Source organism: Accipiter gentilis, chromosome 31 (assembly GCF_929443795.1).
Source record: "Accipiter gentilis chromosome 31, bAccGen1.1, whole genome shotgun sequence".
Lineage (NCBI taxonomy): Eukaryota > Metazoa > Chordata > Aves > Accipitriformes > Accipitridae > Astur > Astur gentilis.
The window spans coordinates 10126721-10145866 of record NC_064910.1 but is presented as its reverse complement, the minus strand read 5'-3'; the positions used below and the strand labels follow the sequence as shown (position 1 = coordinate 10145866).

The 19146-nt window shown below is 38.7% G+C and overlaps 1 protein-coding gene across 1 annotated transcript in view; it reads right to left on the bottom strand.

The window, feature by feature from the left end:
• Window positions 1-434: 434 nt before the first annotated feature.
• Window positions 435-19146, bottom strand: part of GABRG3 (gamma-aminobutyric acid type A receptor subunit gamma3) — a 331516-nt gene continuing 312804 nt past the window's right edge. The window contains exons 8-11 of the mRNA XM_049834265.1: window positions 12739-12891; window positions 4773-4969; window positions 3235-3264; window positions 435-828 (exon numbers count right to left, since the gene is read on the bottom strand). Coding sequence (XP_049690222.1) covers window positions 550-828; window positions 3235-3264; window positions 4773-4969; window positions 12739-12891 — 659 coding nt within the window. The 3' untranslated portion in view covers window positions 435-549. The remainder of the gene's footprint in view (window positions 829-3234; window positions 3265-4772; window positions 4970-12738; window positions 12892-19146) is intronic.

Below are 19146 nucleotides of genomic sequence, written 5' to 3'. Positions count from 1 at the left end.
TGTCTATTGGTGGTTTCTGTATAGCAAGGAGATCATCAATGAAATATTTCCAAAACCTGTGGGACGGACATAGCTCAAGCAAGTTTAAATACAAATGAGTGGTTTCATTGGCTTTGGCTTATTTGCCAGTGCCAGTGTATTTTGCTCTGAGCCTCAGGGATATGGCAGCATTTTGAAGAAAGTATGGGAATGAAAAACAAAAATGACATATTTAACCTTTGCCTGAACTGTGTATAGCATCTATGCCAAGGGAGAATAGTAGAGATTCTAATATACAAGAATTATTCATAAACATCGCTTACACTACAAATTCAGCTGAATTTTGTAAGAATCTTTTCCTTAAAATGAATAGTAGTAAGGAGAGAATTCTTCCATGTTTTTCTTTTTCAGGCAATTACATATTAAAATTCTTCATCAGGCTCTGTGATGGTGAAGGTTAATGTGGCCTTTATAATTTGAGATGAAACTGACCATGTCCTTCACTTTTTCTGCACTTTCACCATCCCTCCACAGTGTGAAAACAGCAGTCTTCACCACTACAGGCAACATTTAAAGATAGAGGTATCCAACCCAGTAGACCAGGTTAAACAGCAGGAAGGATGTAGGAAAAAAGACCCTAGAGTAAGAGTCCAGTTCTAAGATGTCTATGTGAATCCGTCCTCTCCTCCATGAGCCTGATTTACACTCTTCGTAACAACAGAAAAAGCTCTGGCAGTCTTTCCCATCCAGACATTCATAGACACACGCATCTTCAAATTCTTGCCAGTACATGGCATTGTTCAATGTGATGACTGTAGTTGGTGGTCTCATATCAAGTACAGAATAATTCTGAGGAGAGAAAAAGAAACCAACAGTTTGATAAGCTTCCATGGATGGTGCAGATCACAATTAATAATCATGGGAAAAAAATCACAGGAGCTGAGAATAAGAGGTCAATACTATAGGAATTCTAGATTTGGGGAGCATCTTTCTTTCCCTCAAAAAATGCATTTTCAGATGAACTTCCATAGAGACATTGTGGAGAAGCAAGCTGAATAATTCTAGGTGTATTTTCTACTTGGGTAACTCAAGCATATAATTCCTAGTAATCATTTTTTCACACTTAGGAGTTCACTTGCCTGTCAGAATATTATTTGCAAGTTGCTTTAAACACTTGCAGCTACTACGTTTAAGAATGGATTCTGAAAAATAAGGAAGATGTCCCCCCTCCCCATTTAATTACTGAGCAATCTCCACTTAGTATAGCTGCATTCACTGCCTCTTTGAGATGATTTATAAAAACAGATATGGTCAGCAACAGATAGTGATGATTTCAGTACAGGATTTCAAAATGCCATCCCTAGGCATGTCCCCTTAGTGTTTATCACACTAACCATGCTCAGAAATAGGACACTGGTATCACACATCCTCGCAGTACCACTCGCGCCTACAGACTCTCCTTCTTCAACGTTCTCCTTATTTACACTTTGTCAGCTTTTCTGTCACACCACTTCCTTTTCATGAAAGGTGCTTTCTCACAATAGTCTTCTCTCTCATCGAGCCACCCATTCCATCCTCACAAATGTCACCTCCTCCACTGGCATCACTAGGAAAGGTCCCATCAGCTTTGCTGCCTGTCTGCACCGCCCCGACAAAGCAGACTCCAGTCCTGTCAGCGCGGTTTTCTCCAACCCGGGGGCCCTTCCACTCCCTGAGATTGCGCTGAGCACTGCATTTGCCTGCAGAAGCATACTGGGTATGCACCAACAAGCTATTCGCTCCTCTGCATCGTGCCTGCTTGCATTCTGGAGGATGGTCTGGGCCCCAGCTTCCACACTTACTATACATAGTACTCAATAGTTCCTGTTGAATGTGCTGGGCCGTATCTGAAAACTTTCACTCTGGATGTGAAACACATCAGTGATATGACTGATATGCCTCAGTGGAAATTTTCCTTTTTCTATTGACTTAATTTTCTTTCTACAAAACCTTTGGTTTGGCACATGATAATATTACCCATGTCATTAAAAATGCTGGTCCCTGAGCTGAGAACTTGACGTGGCATCTCTCTGCTTAGGTATTGGCATCTCCAATATAAATAACTGCATCTGAACAAATGCCCTATGGTATCTCCAGCCAATTACTTCTAGGACACAAGTCATCTCATCATAAGTAAATGGCTAAGTTCTCTCAGGTGCATTGTGCTGTGGACTGTGAACAGACTGCAGTTTAGAAGGAGATTATTGCAAATATATTTGTTGTGAATGACTTTATCTCTGAGATTAGATGACAGAAATTACTCCCTCATGGTCTTCTCTCTCATTTGTAAAGTTTCAAGTGGCTGGTTTCAGAGCTTTACAATGGGCTGCCACATGGAAAAGGTCTCAGATTATTGTACAAGCAATCATTTTTTGACTGTAGCACTTTGGGGAGAAAAAAGCTATGACTAAAGTATACATGGAATTTTTCTATACCACTGTGTCACGTATTGTTCATTTATTGCAGGCCTTTATGAAAATTTTCTACTCAGGGACTGAAATTTTCTATGCCTGGCTACAATATTTATGTTAAAAAGAAGAAAGGCTAAGTTAGATCTCTCCAGATGATTTTGGTAAGTGAAGATAAATAAGTGCCCTGGTTCTGCAAAGGAAACTTTCTCATCAATCAATAGTTTGGGGTGGTTTTTTTTGTTGTTGTTTTGTTATATCATCTATCTGCTCAGGACAGAAGATAAAATGAATGCCCTGATAATACAGAGAGATTAATCTGGTTGCTTTAATCTCTGTCAGTTAGGAGGGGTCCTGAAGTGACTAGATACCTATTTGAAAATCCACCTGAAAGCTTGCTAAATATTTTACACATATAAATAAATGAATTATTTTCTATGAAACAGTTAAAGCTCCATATAAGTTTATGACATAGCTTGTGCTTATTTTTTATAAAATGTAATGAGAAGCTGCAGTATTGTATAAAGTAGATACACAAAATTTCGAGGTAAAAATAACACATAATATTCTACACTTGACCCATCTCTCTCCCAAATCATTTGATAAGTCCTTATAGAAAGAGGCAGCTATGTTCCTCTGCCACAGCCAAAAACAAACTGACCTTTTACAAAAAAGCAAAACAATATTTATACTGAAGTCATGGTAAAGCATAACATAGCGTTACAGCTTTCTCAGGAATTATTGCAAGTAAATGTCAACTATACATTCATGCCTACATTGCTCTCATGGAATAAAATAGCTTACTTACCATCACATGACCAAAACTGACATCAGGTAGCTTAAATACAGATAACAAAAGAATTATTGAGAAGAAAACATACTTATTGCTTCATATGCATCTAATGTTCCAAAGCATTCCTTAAACCAAGCCTTTAAATGCATTTTTTCATAGAACACATCATGCTGAATATACTATATATTCAGCACAACATTCTGTACACTTTAAAACTACATGAAACCTCAGCAGAATGCACACCTAGTTTCCACTTTAAATCTTTATTCAACCCATTACATTTATTTATTTAGCAAACAACAGCTAAGTGAGCATTTGTTCTTGTGTTAATTTAAATCTCATCAATGTTGCATGCTTTCCCTCATCTTCATTCACGTGTCTGGAAATACATCCTACTCACAGAGATACTCATGACTTTTTCATTCAGTCTTTCTATAGGATGGCAATTTTAGTTTGATCATTAGCAAGTTCATTTTGATTGTCTCACAATTTTTTTTTTTGGTACTCTTTTGCCTTTTGTGTGCAATGCATTTTTACAAGAAGCTATTAGAGGTTTAATGGAGTTTTCATTGACTAAGTCTATGACTTTCTAGGCTTTCTCTAATTCCATATTTGTTTCAGCTTTTCCTTCATTAGTTCTTCATTTAATCATTTTCTATAGCTCTTCATTCAATCTCTTTTTACCTCATGACCTATTATTCCCTGAATTTAGCCTTTTCTCTCTTCAATTTCCTCATTCACATTTTTCTTATTTGGCTTTGTATTTCTGATTTCAAAAGTCCTTATTTCCTCCATTATGCAAAATGGCTTTCAACATCTCCAATTACCGTTCTCAAACACATAAGATTTTCCACTGACCTTGAGTGGACAACTCACTTCCCCTTCCCTATGTTTATACTGAACTTTTTCTCCATTATACAGCCCCCTCTCATTCTTGTACTCAGTTATGAAGTACACCAGCTAATTCTTCCTGCAAGATTTTTTTAACTGATTCTGAATAAACAGCTTTTGTGTGTGTCTTTGGCCAAAAATGCAGCCATGCATAAAACCTTTGTAAGTGACTTCCTCTGTTTTTGCACTTGGGAACAAGGCCCTTTGTCCATAGGGCTAAAACCAAGTGCTGGTTCCCAGTGGAGACATTGAAATCCCATTTGTAAAGTTCACAAATATTTCTAGACCTGTTAAGCCATGAAATAGCAGATGAATACACACTGATGTGCATATATTTGTGTAACAAGCTATGCAATCTGTTTCAGTGGGAGCCCTTTATGACTACCAGCACAGTAACTGGAGGACAAAAGACGCGTAGGCAGGGTTGCTGCCTCATGGTCAGCTGGCCACTTCTGTTAGAAACGGACCTTATTCAACACACACATAACTGCTTCTACTGCTACTCCAGCTGTTTTCCATCAGCTTTCAGGGCAGATCACACCATAAACTGGGAAGAGCTCAGAGGAGCAGAGTATCATGGAATTACAGGCTGTCGTTGAATGATTCTCTACTCTCTGAGCCATGGACATGCTAGAAAAGAAATTTAAATGCTCCCATCTTACCGACTTTTTCTTCTTAGTACAGTTTGGTTTCCTGCAACTTGAGTAGTAGTTGAGGGTTGCATACTCCATCAGAGCAGCAAAGACAAATAGAAAGCATACAGTCACAAACAAATCCATAGCAGTGACATAGGAGACTCGGGGTAATGACTTTCTTGCAATGGTACTCAAAGTTGTCATGGTCAATACTGTGGTGATGCCTGCAAATAGAAACTTGATTTAATTGTATGCAACAACATTTCTCCATGTCGCAGAAGACTCTTTAGAAACAACCACAGAAAACAGAAATGCAAAGTGTATCCAAATAATTCATTACTTTCCTTTGGTAGTAGAAAAAATTATGAAAAATAACTTTGGTAAAGCCAGTGGTATTTTGTAAACACCTCAGCTATTTATATTCATCTTTGCAAAAGTGACATTCACATGCCTCTCAGTATACTTTTCCTCATCTCTTCCTTTTTCTGGTCCCAGTTAGGTTGGAATCGGGAGTGAGTGAGAAGGAGAGAAAGAAGAAATTTTTGAAGAAAAATATAAAACAGAAAAGATACTAAACTCAGAAAAATAAAAAATAATAAACCTAGAAAATAATGGAGAAAATACGGTCTTTTTCACAGCAGTACTGCTGTCATGAAAAATCTTGTGCTCAAAAAAAGAAAAAAAGGGAGGGGGAGAAGAAGAGAAATTTTGCTGCAAAGTTCTGACCATGAATTTTGAAAAAATCTTTTCACACTGTTGCTTTCTTGGGAGTCCTCCACTGCTATTTTCCTTCTCAGTAAGGGAAAACAGGCTCTCATGCAAACTTCAGATGTAACCTTAATGGAAATAGCCTTTTTAATTCATACAAATCATCACATCTTAGACTGATTTAGTAATAATGAATATAATGGGAATTATTTAGTGTGAAATATCCTGAAACAATAAAACCAGTCCTAGAATGAAATCTATGGGGTGTCGGTTATTTGGCTATTGGTAATTCATATAATTTCTCTTCATTCCTGAGGAATAGAAGTCTTTTCATTCCCACTTTGGACTGATGCTTTTAATTATTTGTTATGAACTGCAAGCCTTCTGATATAAAAAATAAAACTCCTCAATAGCTTAGGAAGAAAAATAAAGCTCTCACTCAAATAACTCTCAAGAGAGAACCTGCTCTAAAAACAACATAACGATAAGGCAATCTTTCTTTTTATAGTTAAAGTGATATTTTGCAATGGTACACAGTGTTTGAAATGGCAGGGGATGACTTAAATTATGCCTTATAGTAAAATTACTTCCCACAAACAGCACTCCAGAGACAAATAAGTATCTGTGGATTACTTTTGACTACTTTCTGTTTATGAAGGAATGCCTACCTCTGATTTGTAGCATTTGATAGAAACTACAGCAACTCACAAGAATAACCCTCCTCACTCAAACTGTCATAAAGTCTGGAAGAGCCAGAAAGCAGGTTATTGCCTGGGACTCAACCTTCTTCTACAATGAATAATAACTAATTGTACTCCTAAAATATCCACTACGCAGAAACAAACAAACAAAAAAGGTTGCTGAAGAAACACAACCCAATAATCAAGATGAAGGCAATGCTGATAGGAAGCGGGAAGTGTCGACTTTGTGTGTACCTTGGACACCTAAAAGCTATGGGGAAAATATTTCTGTTTCCTGTCATCTATGTCACCTCCCAATATAAGCACATGTGGCTGCCATGATCCAGCAACCTCTCCAGATCCCTCAACATCAGTTCTGTAGCTAGCTGATGCTTTGAAAAAGCTCCAGAGACAAAGCTCATCCTCAGCCATTCATCACAGTAGTCAACTGCAAAGATGCCCAACTGCAAAATGTGTTGACTCACTAGCCTTGATTTGGCCCTTTCTAGCAATAGCTTAATTAGAGTCTCTATGACCCTGACTCAGGCCTTGGGAGACGCTAAATTCAGAAGAACTGCATCCAGACTATGACATACTCTACAATATGAAATGAAGTTCTTTAACAGTTTCTAACACACATTTAGATTTGTAACACAAATCTGTCCATTTCAGAGGCACATGTACATGCATCTGCTCTCCGGTATTTTACTACCTTTAAAAAATTCCTCAAAAGCTGTAGTGTTCTTCCAGCACAATAAACAGTGTCCTTTTTACATGGACTCGAGGGAAAGTTTTTATTTCCTGCTCATCCTGTGATAGGATCTCAGGTTACTTTAGGACACTTATTTTATTAAAAGGCTAAAAAGAAATAAAAGGAGAAAAGAACAAAGCTTACAATGCTCAAAACCATTTTTTCTGCAAAGGTCTGCAATTTTTCTACTGTGTGCTGTATTGACAATGTAATGTTTTTCCTCTATTTTTACTGAAATGGATGTATAACTTTGTATTACTTGTGACAAGAAGTACTGTGCAGGTATCTGTAATGATGACCAGCTTCCAAAGTGACTGTGGACAGGAAGGCAAAGAAGTGAAGGAAAAATTACCATTAGCCTCTGTGCTTAAGTGCAGAAGTCCTCAACTCAGCCTGAGTCCTATATCCGCGCCTTAGAGCTGAATGTGAATGGCCTGCCTGAATCATGCTGGAGAGTTTGGAAACCTAGAAGCTCTAGGTGAGAACTAAGCAAAACCAGACCAGTAAATCACGTTGTAAATGCCTCACTGATACAGAATCTGGGAGTTTGGGATGGCTCTGGACTAATTTTAGTTGTTTGAAACAAAGTAGGTTCTACTAAATTTATAGACACAGTAATAGTGTAAGATTTATTTTGGTTTTAAGATATTAATAGTGTACATCCTCAGTCTCTTAGTCAACAAATCACATTTTGCTACCATAATATAAAACCTTGGGGAAAGGAGAGTTTAGCATTCTCACAAGCTATCATAGTTTCTGGATTACACATCACATTTCAAATTACAGCGAGGGCATGGGACAAGATTGCTGAGCACATAGATGGAAACATCCAAAGGTAAAATAAACATATTTTGACTTCTATTATTTATACAAAATATTTTTATAATATGAAATCCAATAGAAAAGCATCATTCTTCACTTAAGATGAGGATTCCAGCTCACACCATAAACAAGCAATGAGTTCTTGAAATAATAAAAATTCTGTTGAGTGTATCAATTCTACATCTAACACATTGGCACAAATTTTAAAATATTAAAATTAGCCTTATGGGGATACATAGAGAGAGCAAAGAGAAAAAAGGTGCACCAGATAATACAGTTTTGTATTCCTATACATTCACAAGTCAGAATATAGATATGCATATATGAATAAAATGCAGCAGCCATTATTTCCAAAGAGAATATCTAGATTACATACCTTTAGCTCATTTTATCTCGCATGCTAACAAAATTAGGTTTGTTGAGTCGTTTCAAATGCAATAAACCTTGCCAGATGAAATTGTTAAGTCTCTCACTTTGAGGAAGCCCGTATGGTAAAGTGAGCTTTGCATCTGTTATTGAAATTCACAGTGCTCATGAACTGTCTATTTCAACACAATTTTAATATCAGCCAAGGACAGCTTTGAACAAACCTGGCTTCAAAATTTTCAGGTAGACAAGTTTAAGTGGGAGCTTACAAGTTTGTGTATAAATTCCATTTTGTGACATTTATATTCTCTTAGGAAATTCCACACCAAAGACGTTATTTGATAAATCAAAAAGGACTGTCTGGGAGATCAAATGATGCAGGGATACATAATGCATGAGAACACTTTAACCTTTAGATCGTTGGCCTAAACAGTTGTTTAAAAGTATTACTGTGTAAAAACTGCTTATTGGGCAACCGTATGCGAAGTGAGGTAGCAGGAGGCTCAGTGTTAGAAACCCTTTGGTCAGAGAGGCTCATTTTTTCTTATTTTCCAAAGGGTGTGTTGGTGGGACACTGGAGGAAAGGTGTACTGCTTCTCCCCGTGCTATCACTTATAAACTTAATTTCTCCACCTTTCCGGTCTGGCACCTGTTTAGAGCACTGGTTTTCTAGTGAATAAACTTAAGATGGAATGGCAAGGAAAGCAATGTTCATTTTTTGTTAAACATCACCTGTATCTTCTTTTACATCGACACATTGCTGGCCTTGATACCCATTGTATTTTTTTAAACTGCAGTTTGAAGTTGCTCTGTAATAGCTGCCTAGTCCTACTACATATTATACCCATTTTGAAATACTAGGCGGAAACTGGGAGAAAAGCTTCAGTTTAACTTAATTCCCTTCATCTTCAAGGAAAACAACCTATTTTTTTCCAGATCATAACTCTCCTTCAGACATTTGCTGGCTGCTTTGACTATGAACATAGGGAGAAAATAATTTTGATCACTAGAAACAAGCAGAAACAGCAGAGAGCCTTTCTTTTTTCTCTTTGAATAGAGGGCAGAGTAACCTGGGATCACAAAACACAGTTCTCATCCAACACTCAGATTCTATTTCCAGTTTTCCACTGACTCTTCAGGTGGCCTGGAGTGAATCACATTGCCACTCTGGGCCTCAGCCCCTCAAAGTGCGTATGAAAAAGGGACTATGATGCCAAGTTTTTAAAAAGCATTTTGATGGCTCCAGACAGTGCTGCTGAAAGGATACTTATGGTCCCATTTTTTCACCCTCACAGCCAAATACCCCGATTACATTTATTTTTTTCCAGCACAGAAATAGCTTATTACTTAGCGTTATTCAGAAAGCAGTAAAACCTGTCCTTCATGTAATTGTGAGTAGTTGCCAATAGCTGAGGAAATTACTCATTAATTTCAGAGAGTGAAATATTTCCCTGATGCTAGCCCTTTACATTAATGCAGCTATACTTGGAGCAGGTCTGGTGCACCGAGTCTACAATTAATTTCAACTAATTAGCAGGAGAATTTCAGCCTTTGGCTGTATTACTCAAAATTTCACCATGTGCCACTATCCAAATGTGGATGTGTGCTGCTGCTCAGACAGATTTATAAGTTGTGCTATACAAGCAGACCTACAGTAAACTGGGAACATCTGCTTACTGCACCCCAAGTGTCAACAGGCCATTGCCAGTTTTGGAGCAACAGGACTCTGTGCACAAAAAGAGGTGACCCATTATATATTATTTTCTTGTCATTTGACTTATAAAAAAGTTATATTTTAGCCCAGTAATTTAATTCTTCATCAGAGTTTTAGGAGTTAGTCATGATAGCCATTGAATATAGCCTTGGAACATCTCATTTTTATGTTCTTACTTCAAATTCATGACCTCAGTATATGAATACATATTTTGTCTGAAGTTCCTGCTGGCTAAGGGGGTGAGGCAGGGAGAGCCACACTGTTGGGACTTACTTTAGTGTCTAATTAACTGGAAAATGGAGCTGTGTGGTGTGGGGAACCTCCCTCAGGGACAGGGTATGAACATTGCTTACAGAAAATCATTAATGCAAACTGTTAGATGCCTCTTCTCCCTTTTCTGTTATGCATGAAGAAGGATAACCGAAATGGATGCTGTGTGACTCTGCACACACACGGGACTTCAGACTCCTGTTTAAAAAGATGGATCATGGTCAATCTTTCCTTATCTCCACTGAGTCGCCCAATTTAAGAAGAAAGTAGATCAGCAGAGAAGTACTCTAAAGACCTGTTGCTCAATTTTCTGGACATCAGAGGCAAGTCTGTACAGCCAGGAACAGGCAGTTGTACAGCTGCTCTGTCCTCACCTTCGTGTAGTCTTCACACTGTCCTGGAGGTGGAGGCAGTCACAGAATAACTGGAAGTCTTAGGGTCCATCATGTTGCTGGAGCCACAGTATAAAGGCACTTTGGCACTCACATGAAGGGAGGGAGGACTGAATATTTCTTTCTCGGAAAATAACCTCTGAAAACTGGACCCACATGATGCCACATGACTTATAATGGTCAGAAGTGCTACGCTTGTTAATTTTACAAATCCTGGATCAAATCCAGCAGGTTATGGTCTTGTGCTGACCTCACACAAAATGGGTTTTAATACAGAATCATCTGTAAAGTATGAACCAGTGTTGGCTGCTTGCAGTTGTCTTATTACAGGTTCTCTGAGACTTTACGTTCTATTTATTGATCATGTTCCATAGCTCCACGTCACTGAGCTGCTCTTGGTTTGGAAGGAGGCCCCTTGTCACTCACTAAGAATTAAAGCTGATACAACTCCCCCCTAGGAAGATACCTAAGGATTGATAGCAGGAATGGCTGGCATATAGCTTCATTGCTTAAATAAAGCTGTGGCTAGTGAGGTAGTTACACTTAGAGGATATTTTTGGTAACATATTTCTTCTATCATTCAGCTGAAAGTTACTCACCTATCAAAGCATTAGAAGCTTTGGGAGGAAGATTGTTTGTAACCTGGGCCTTAGTGCACCCTGAATAGGTGACTGCGTGTTTTTTGCATGAGTGAAGGACTTAGAAAGTGGGGTCAGACTTCTGGACAAGTTCAAGAGACTTAGCAGCTAAAATCTCATTCAGAGTGAATGGACTCCAAAGTCTCTTTAGCACTTCATTTTTCTTTTTCCCTTCAGGGCCTTCAGGGGGTTTATGCTAGAAGCCACAGCACCTTCAAAACTGGTGGTTGCTCAGATTTATTAGTGCAGGAGAGAGACAGACTGAAAGAGGACAAGTCATTTTGAACAACTACATAAAGGCTGCGTTGTCAAACAAGGTGTCTTCCTCCTGAAATCAAGTAGAGCACCTCTCCATGGTGTTTGAAAGAGAGCTGACGGAAATGGATTCACATATAAGTAACCACCGTTTCTGGTAAACACTGAGTTACTTGGATGAAAAAGGATGAGGAGTACTGATGACTCCTGATCAGCTGTTTAGGGGAGTGGGAGGCAGAGGTGGTTTGTACAAATGGCCTCTCTTATACTGTGGTTGAAGGAAGGCTTGTCGTCACCCAGCAGCGCTGGAGAACACCCTGCCTGCTGCAGGCTGCCTTCAGGTGTCCTCCAAGGAGGTGCAGCCTGTTCGCAGCCCTTGCCCTCCAGTCTTTCCTTGCAGCAGTATCACCCTCTCAAACCTGGGGACCCAGTTGCTCCTGCAAATGCCTCCTGTCTGATTTCAGTCCAAAAAGTCAGGCAGGTCGGTTTTTAATAATTTGTTCTTTCAAACTGAAATGATTTAGAGAGTCCAGCTGGTTAACTGAAGATGGTAACAAACCCCAGCAGGAGGAAGCAAAGAATAGATGGGCATGGTAACCTTTGCACTTGAAAACAGGCATGTAAACCTTGACATAGCCTCCCCTTTTCCCTAGACTGGTAGATTTCTGAATCAGTTCGTCTCAGCAGCCCTGGCAACCACAATCTGGACTAAAATGTTTTTTCTTCAGTTCTGATGTACAACTATAATTGGCTATTATAGAGCCCTATGCCCTTGATGCTGGCAAAACCTGCAGGTTTTCCTATAGAAATAAGAATAAATGGTCAACATTTCTAAGTGTATCTTAAAGCGCAATGCCAAAATGCACATGCTGCTCCTGACATAAATGAGCTGCTGGAAAACCTATACCAGCATAAATCTCCACAATCTATGAAAAATATCTATACACCCAGTGTGGTGCTTAACTTCAAGCATGCAAGCTAAAACACTTTGCATGAGTTAATATTATTATATCCCACAGTTTTCTGTATATATAAGACATAATGCCCTGTGGGGGAGAGTTGCAGAAAGGAAGCAAGCCAGCAGTGCAATTAATTTATTCTTCAAAAATGTCACTAAAATATCATGGTGAGAACAAGGAGACAGACATTAATTCTAGAATATTACGCAAAATAGGTGGCAGTGTCATTCTAAAGGGTCAGGGTAGTTCACTTTTAATTACACTATTAAAGGCAGAAAACCAGATACTTCAGTGATAAGTAGATCTGAGTCTGCAAGATGTGGTAGCAATAATCCAAAGCATATAGCTAGTGGTTTCTTTGAATGGAAGTTGGTGTTTCCAAATGATAGTGTAGGAACTACACAAAGAGAGCAGAAAAGGGAATTATTAACAACTTACCTAATGCTGTTCTTGCTGGTGTGGCATCTTTTTTAATCCAAAAGGATACCCAGGAAAGAACAACTGTTAATATACAGGGAATGTATGTTTGAATAGTAAAGTATCCCATTCTTCTACTTAAGTCGAAGTATATAGTCATGACTACATAATCACCTGCAATAATAGCACAGAAAATAAATTGACATTGTGGTGAGATACAAACAGTTCATTGGTGTGCTAACTTTTTAAGCTTCATAAAGACACTGCATATGAAATATTTCTTAGTGTTTCAAGAGCATCTGTGCAGTAATGCTCACAGAATAGAATTTAAATAAACTTTTCCATTCTAATTTCCTTTAGTTTTAGGTCTCTCTGGAAATGTTAGTCTTTTTGGACAGGCAGAGGCTTTCAGTAATCATTTTGGATGTGTAAATTTTTGAAAGGCATCTTGAATTTCCAGACTTGATATTTCTGGATGGGTCCATGGCCACAAACATGAAGCTACTATCATTCACCAGATTCTGTAACCAAGCCACACAAAATCCCTCCTTCTGCAGGCTGTGTCTTCCCTGCCCTAATTTCAGCTTTGAGTGACTTCTGTTATCTTCTTTTGAGATATGAATCAGGCAGTAGGGGTCTTTATGGCAAGTGTAGCATGCACATGAATAAGCCTTTACATAAGAAGTCATTTATAGACACTAGACCCTCAATGCTGGAGAGAGAGGTCAGGCTGCATGCTTTTAAAGGACTCATCATTAAAAATCAAGCCTCTTTTTGTCAGCATTCCTCCATTTCAAAGCAGTTGTGGTCACTTGTGGTGTCTGTAAACCTTCAGAAGGTGAGTCTGGATATGAAGTTTATTATTCTGCTGGATAGTAAAAAGCATAAAATCAAGAGCTCAGTAAGAAGGCTAGTTTATCTCACATTATATGATTTTCTTCACAGTACCTCTTCTGCTAACCCTCCTGACTCCACAGGGGATAATAATCTGTCCCTCTCTCTCTGTTCAGTAGAGGCTACTGACCTTATCACCTCTCTCCTTACTAACAGCTCCCCCAGCTTCATAGATGTTAACTATCCTTTTCTCTCAGTCAGAGTGATTAACAGTAATGAAACTGAACTGAGACCTATTTCTGCACTTTGCTTGAAGTAAGTTGCTTCTATTTCAGATGTGAGGAAGAGTTTATATGCCTGAGAACTTTTATGGGGTTTTGCTGACCACATCAGACTTGACCTAATAAACTCTATTGCTTCTTGTTACAAACCTTGACTTTCTAGAATATGGTATTTGCAGAAGGTGTCATTTGCAATAAGTAGGTAAGTCTGTCCTGTTACAGCAAAGTGTCAGAAGACTGGAGAAATTGGTAGCACAGAGAGATTAATCCTCCAAGGAATGTACACACAACTCACCCAGGTAGAGGCATAATGGGTTCATTAGTTGAGACAACTTAAAGCTTAATCTTCTAGTAACAGAGAACATATGTACAAATGCATTTAATACAGTGGATATTTTGACTATAGCTAAATATTAAATAGAAATGAAATTAATTAGGTAAGAATAACTTCCGTCCAAAGAATCTCTGAAGGCCACAGTAAAATGAGTGAGCTACCATAAGCTATGAAGTCAAAGGTAAATAAAAATCTGAGGGTGGGATTTGGGGAAAGAAACTTAAAACAATGAGGAAAAAGGAAAAGTTACTATGTGTTAATTAGATCACTTTGAGATAGATATATTTGGAAGAGTTTGGTAGGCCTTTGGGTGCTTCCATCATGCCTCTGTTAGATGAATACGTACATTTTCATGTGTAGTGTGCCAGTAAAAAGCATGTGACCCCAGGAAGTTGGACAGTCATTTCAGAAGCCTTGTGTGTTTGGCATTATGGGACAGAGCTTTAATGAAAGAGCTCACTGCTGTTACAAGTAGGAGGTATTGCAGTACATCATGACATAGTGAGCCTTGTGGGTTGCTCACAGGCCAAGGGTTACCTTCATTCCACTAATCCTCAGCACTTTTCTCTGTGCAGGGAATGGCACCAGGGAACTGATGTGGGTTAGCAACCATTGGTTCTGCTGGCTTATTGTTAGCCTACATCAGCTCCCTAACCTGGTTTGCCTCACCCAGGAAAGATATACACCACAGCAACTGAGATCATTTCATAGAAATAGGTGTAAGGAGTCAGAGGCTGTGTAAATCAGTGCTTCTACGGACAGGAACCAACCCAACAGCCATGGAAAAAAAGTTATGATAATGTTTCAAACACTGTCAAGTCAGAAGGATGAGCAAAAAAAGGAAATCAAAGACTATAAGAACTGTGCCAAGCCTTTACATTTTCCTTACTCATTTATTCTATCTAGAACTGCACATCTATGGATAAGCTGCTTGAGGTTGGTATAAAGCAAGGCAACCTGCAGACTTCTCATTGTGTACCTTCCTTCCTTCCTTCCTTCTTTCCTTCCTTCCTCCCTTCTTTCCTTCCTTCCTCCCTCCTTCCCTCCTTCCCTCCCTCTCTCCTTCCCTTACACACAATTCAAGTACACACACAGGTCACTGCTCCTCTGAATAGTATGATCGTGATACCCAGCACAGCAAACGAGTGGGGCTAGATACTGGACAATAAGATACTGGGAAAGTAAGGCTGAGTCCCTGCTTCCAAGGTCTTCAACTGAAATAAACCTGATAAACTGAGAGTGGGAGAAAATTATGGCACGTTTCAACTATTTTGCAGCCAGGAACTGAGGCAGAGATTAAATGACACAGAGAGTCTACCATCACAAGAGAGTCCATTTAGTCACGAACTGATTCAGTGTCTTTCAGGCAGCATTAATTTCCCCTGATTTTAGACATCTAGAAGGTAAATTCTACAGATAACCTGCACAGTGTGGCCTCCTTTCTATACTTAATGAAGATAAATTGGTACTTTTAGTATATGGTTTGTTTAATCTGTTTTAGAGGTACACTTTAGAAGGAGGTGAATGTGCCCAAAACATTTCCATTTGTCTCCTGTGATTAAAAAAGGAGAGTGATTGGCTCAGATGTGGACAAAGACATAGTAGACATTTGCAGATGATTCAAGGAGTCAATCACACCCCTTGATTTCATGGTGAAACCTATATTGGGCTACTTCTATGAGGGTGATAATGTTATTTTACCTAAATATAATAACCTTCTTAACCTTTTAAAGGGTATTTCAGTTATTTTCCTCCTTTGTTTCATTGTTAAACTTGATGCCTTCATCCTTGAGGACATGCACAACTCTTTCTCTCCTTGCTCTGCTGTTCTCTACCTTTCTCATTCCTTCCTTCCTTCCTTCCTTCCTTCCTTCCTTCCTTCCTTTCTTCCTTCCTTCCTCCCTTCTTTCCTTCCTTCCTCCCTCCTTTCCTCCTTCCCTCCCTTTCTCCTTCCCTTACTCCCTTCTTTCCTCCCTTCCTTCTTTCCCTCCCCTGCTGTTTATTACAACAGAACTTTTCATCTTCTCTGCAGAACATCCTTCCAGCAAGTTAAATAAAGGAACTGTGACCTGGTCAAATTTTACAAGGAGCAGCAAATTTCCAAGTATCCAACAAAGACCCATAGAAGTCTAACAAGCACCTAATATGAAATCCTAGGATAGTGAGTGGCTTCATTCATTTAACCACTAACCTATTTTCTTGTCTGAGATCCATACAAAAATTCTCACAATGAAGAAGGCAGACCCAGTCATACATGCAGCAGCTGTACATACACACTTCTGTACTGTACCCTCTGTGCTGTACTCTAACCTATGGCAACACACTGACAGATAATATACCAAGAGATTGGGAGAACAATTTGGTTCAGTGGAATTACTGATGCAAAGTGGAAGTAAGAGGAGAATTTGCTGGTTCTCCTGCAGTACTCTAACCACACTGAGAGATGATGCAGCTAAGAGACAATGAACACTGATGACTATGCTTAGTGGGAGGAAGAAATTGCCCCTGCTGAAATGCAGAGCCCCAACTGGAAGCAGCAATGTTGTGACTGCTGTCAGAGGCAAGCATGTTTCTGTACAACATGTACTGAATGCATTTTTTTTAATAGCTACAGTAAATTACAATTTTCAACTAAGTTACCACTTCAGTTCTATTCTCAGCCAAGTCAACTTCTGTGGAGATTCCTGAATTGTCTCTCTGCATACAGAAGAGCCACTATGTATGTGCTATGTCTTCTTTCCTCATTGCACTACTCCAAACTGCATCATTATTATTATTATTATTATAATAAATTACTCCTTCCAGAAGTAATTATTTTCTATGTTTCTAAAAGCACTTGTCTGCAGCTTAAAGGAAAGTAGCCATGGTACGTACATTTCTGACTTTCTCTATACACACAAAATAATTTGTACAAAGAAACTCTCCTTTCTTCTAAAAGACCTGACCTGCAATTCATTCTGTACGTCCTGCAGGCATGAGCAAGCCAAAGGAGAGAAAAAGCTTTCAAGAGCTCTGCACAGTGCCTCCTTGCTCCTTTGCTAGCCTTCAGAGCTCCACTTGCCCTTACTGCCGCTGCTAGAAGAGAAGCTGGGACTGATTGTGCAACAAAGCCCCACAGTGCAGGAAAGATGGGAAAAACCTCCTTCCAAACTGCATATCATTAAATCAGTGTACTTGGTTTAAAAGTAATCACACGGTGATTGCCTAGCAAGGGACCACTAGAATAGCTAATACCAAAAAACTTCACTTTGAAACCCAGAGAAGAATTCTACTTTTTGACATTTAAATAATTTCCCAGGAAGGCAAACTAACTTTTAACTGAATCATCAGACCATCAATTCACTGAAATAATGAAAATTAGCTTGAGGCAAAATAGTGCCTGACCAGTCTTCTATAATGAGAGCAAAAGATGCACCTTGAGGCAGCAAATCTGGAGTAATAGGAATAGTGTAGCAATGCTTCCCATGAAACCAAAATGATTGCTGCCTGTGACCCATAGGACTTATATTAGCTTAAGTTTCTAGTTTGAAAGTAGGACACTATTTAGAACAATAATGATTTTTAAAGGAATAACTGCTGTGGATTTTAATGAACAATGCTAAACTATAGCCTATTTCCTTTGTCTTTTGAAGACTAATGGCATGGTTGACCAAATTGCCAGTATTTTGCCTATATTGCACCAAAAGCAGCTCCCTTAAAGTTGAAATGTTTGAGCAGAATGCAAATGGTTATTTTATTTTTAAAAAATCTTCTAAAAATATAAAATTATATGCTGTAAATAATTTATTTACTCAAACCATACTATACTATCTTATCACACATTTTCATTTATCCTCCCATTACATTCTGAGGTTAACAAGTACTACAATCCCAATTATCTTAGAAAAAAGTTACACAAAGAATGATTTTACACAGACTGCAATATGAAACTACAACGCATACTCAGAGCAATTTCAGCATGTGAGTGAAGGTTACTTGCTAATTGTCCATCACTAGAACTGCAGAATTTGAGGAGTGGCAGAGTTTATTCATGTTGTTATGAGAGTTTGATTACAGAAAAAAGTCCTAGTCATTAGAATGAGGACTCACACAGTGTGTCACAAGTATGTCTTTGTTGATCACTGAGACCACAGAGAGTACAATGAGGCATCTTCCTTATTATCTTAATAAATCTAATTTACTTAGCAGTGAGCAAACTAAGTTTCTGATCTTCAGTGCCTTTTTTTTTTTTTTTAATTTTATTTTATTTGGAAGCCAAGAGAAGACCCTATTTAATCCTGCCATTCACTCTTCATTCCCCCCCAACCTGTTTTCTGATCTTTGCTTCCCAAAGCTCCATTTTTTTCTTTCCTGAACCAGGTTTCTCTGCTTTCTTATTAAGCTGAAAATTTTCTACTGGTTTGGCTACCGCCTGTCATCCAGGATGATGTCCTTGCATCCCAAATGCCTTCATTTACAATTCCTCCCTCTGACATCAGGGTAGAATGTAATTTTTGAAAATAACTAGCTCAAGCAGGACACCACTCCTGTTGTTGAATACATTGGTCAGACAGCTGACAAATAAAACCATTGAAAAAAATAAAATTTCGTCAAAGTCAGTATTTACAGAAGTTTTTGCAAAATGTTCACCAGAGAGGTTTTTTGGAAGTGACGCATGCTGTCATGGCAGTGCTAGTGTCAGCTGGGGACATGCAAGTTTTAGATTCAAGAGATGGCTCCAGGTTCCAGATTTTGCACTATCTGGAAAGAATATCTCAGCTCAAAATCAGGCAGAAACAGAGACTGTGGTATGAAATCCAACCCTGCCTAATTCAGAGTAGAAATTTTCTTCAAAATCAGACAGAAGAACCATGTGAACTAGGCCTTTTCACATCCCAGGCCATCATCCCAACCCCTCAGAGACATGCCCAGTGGAAGTTCAAGCTATCTTCTTACTACCATTACTAAAATGAAAACAGATGGATCAGGATTTCTTAAATT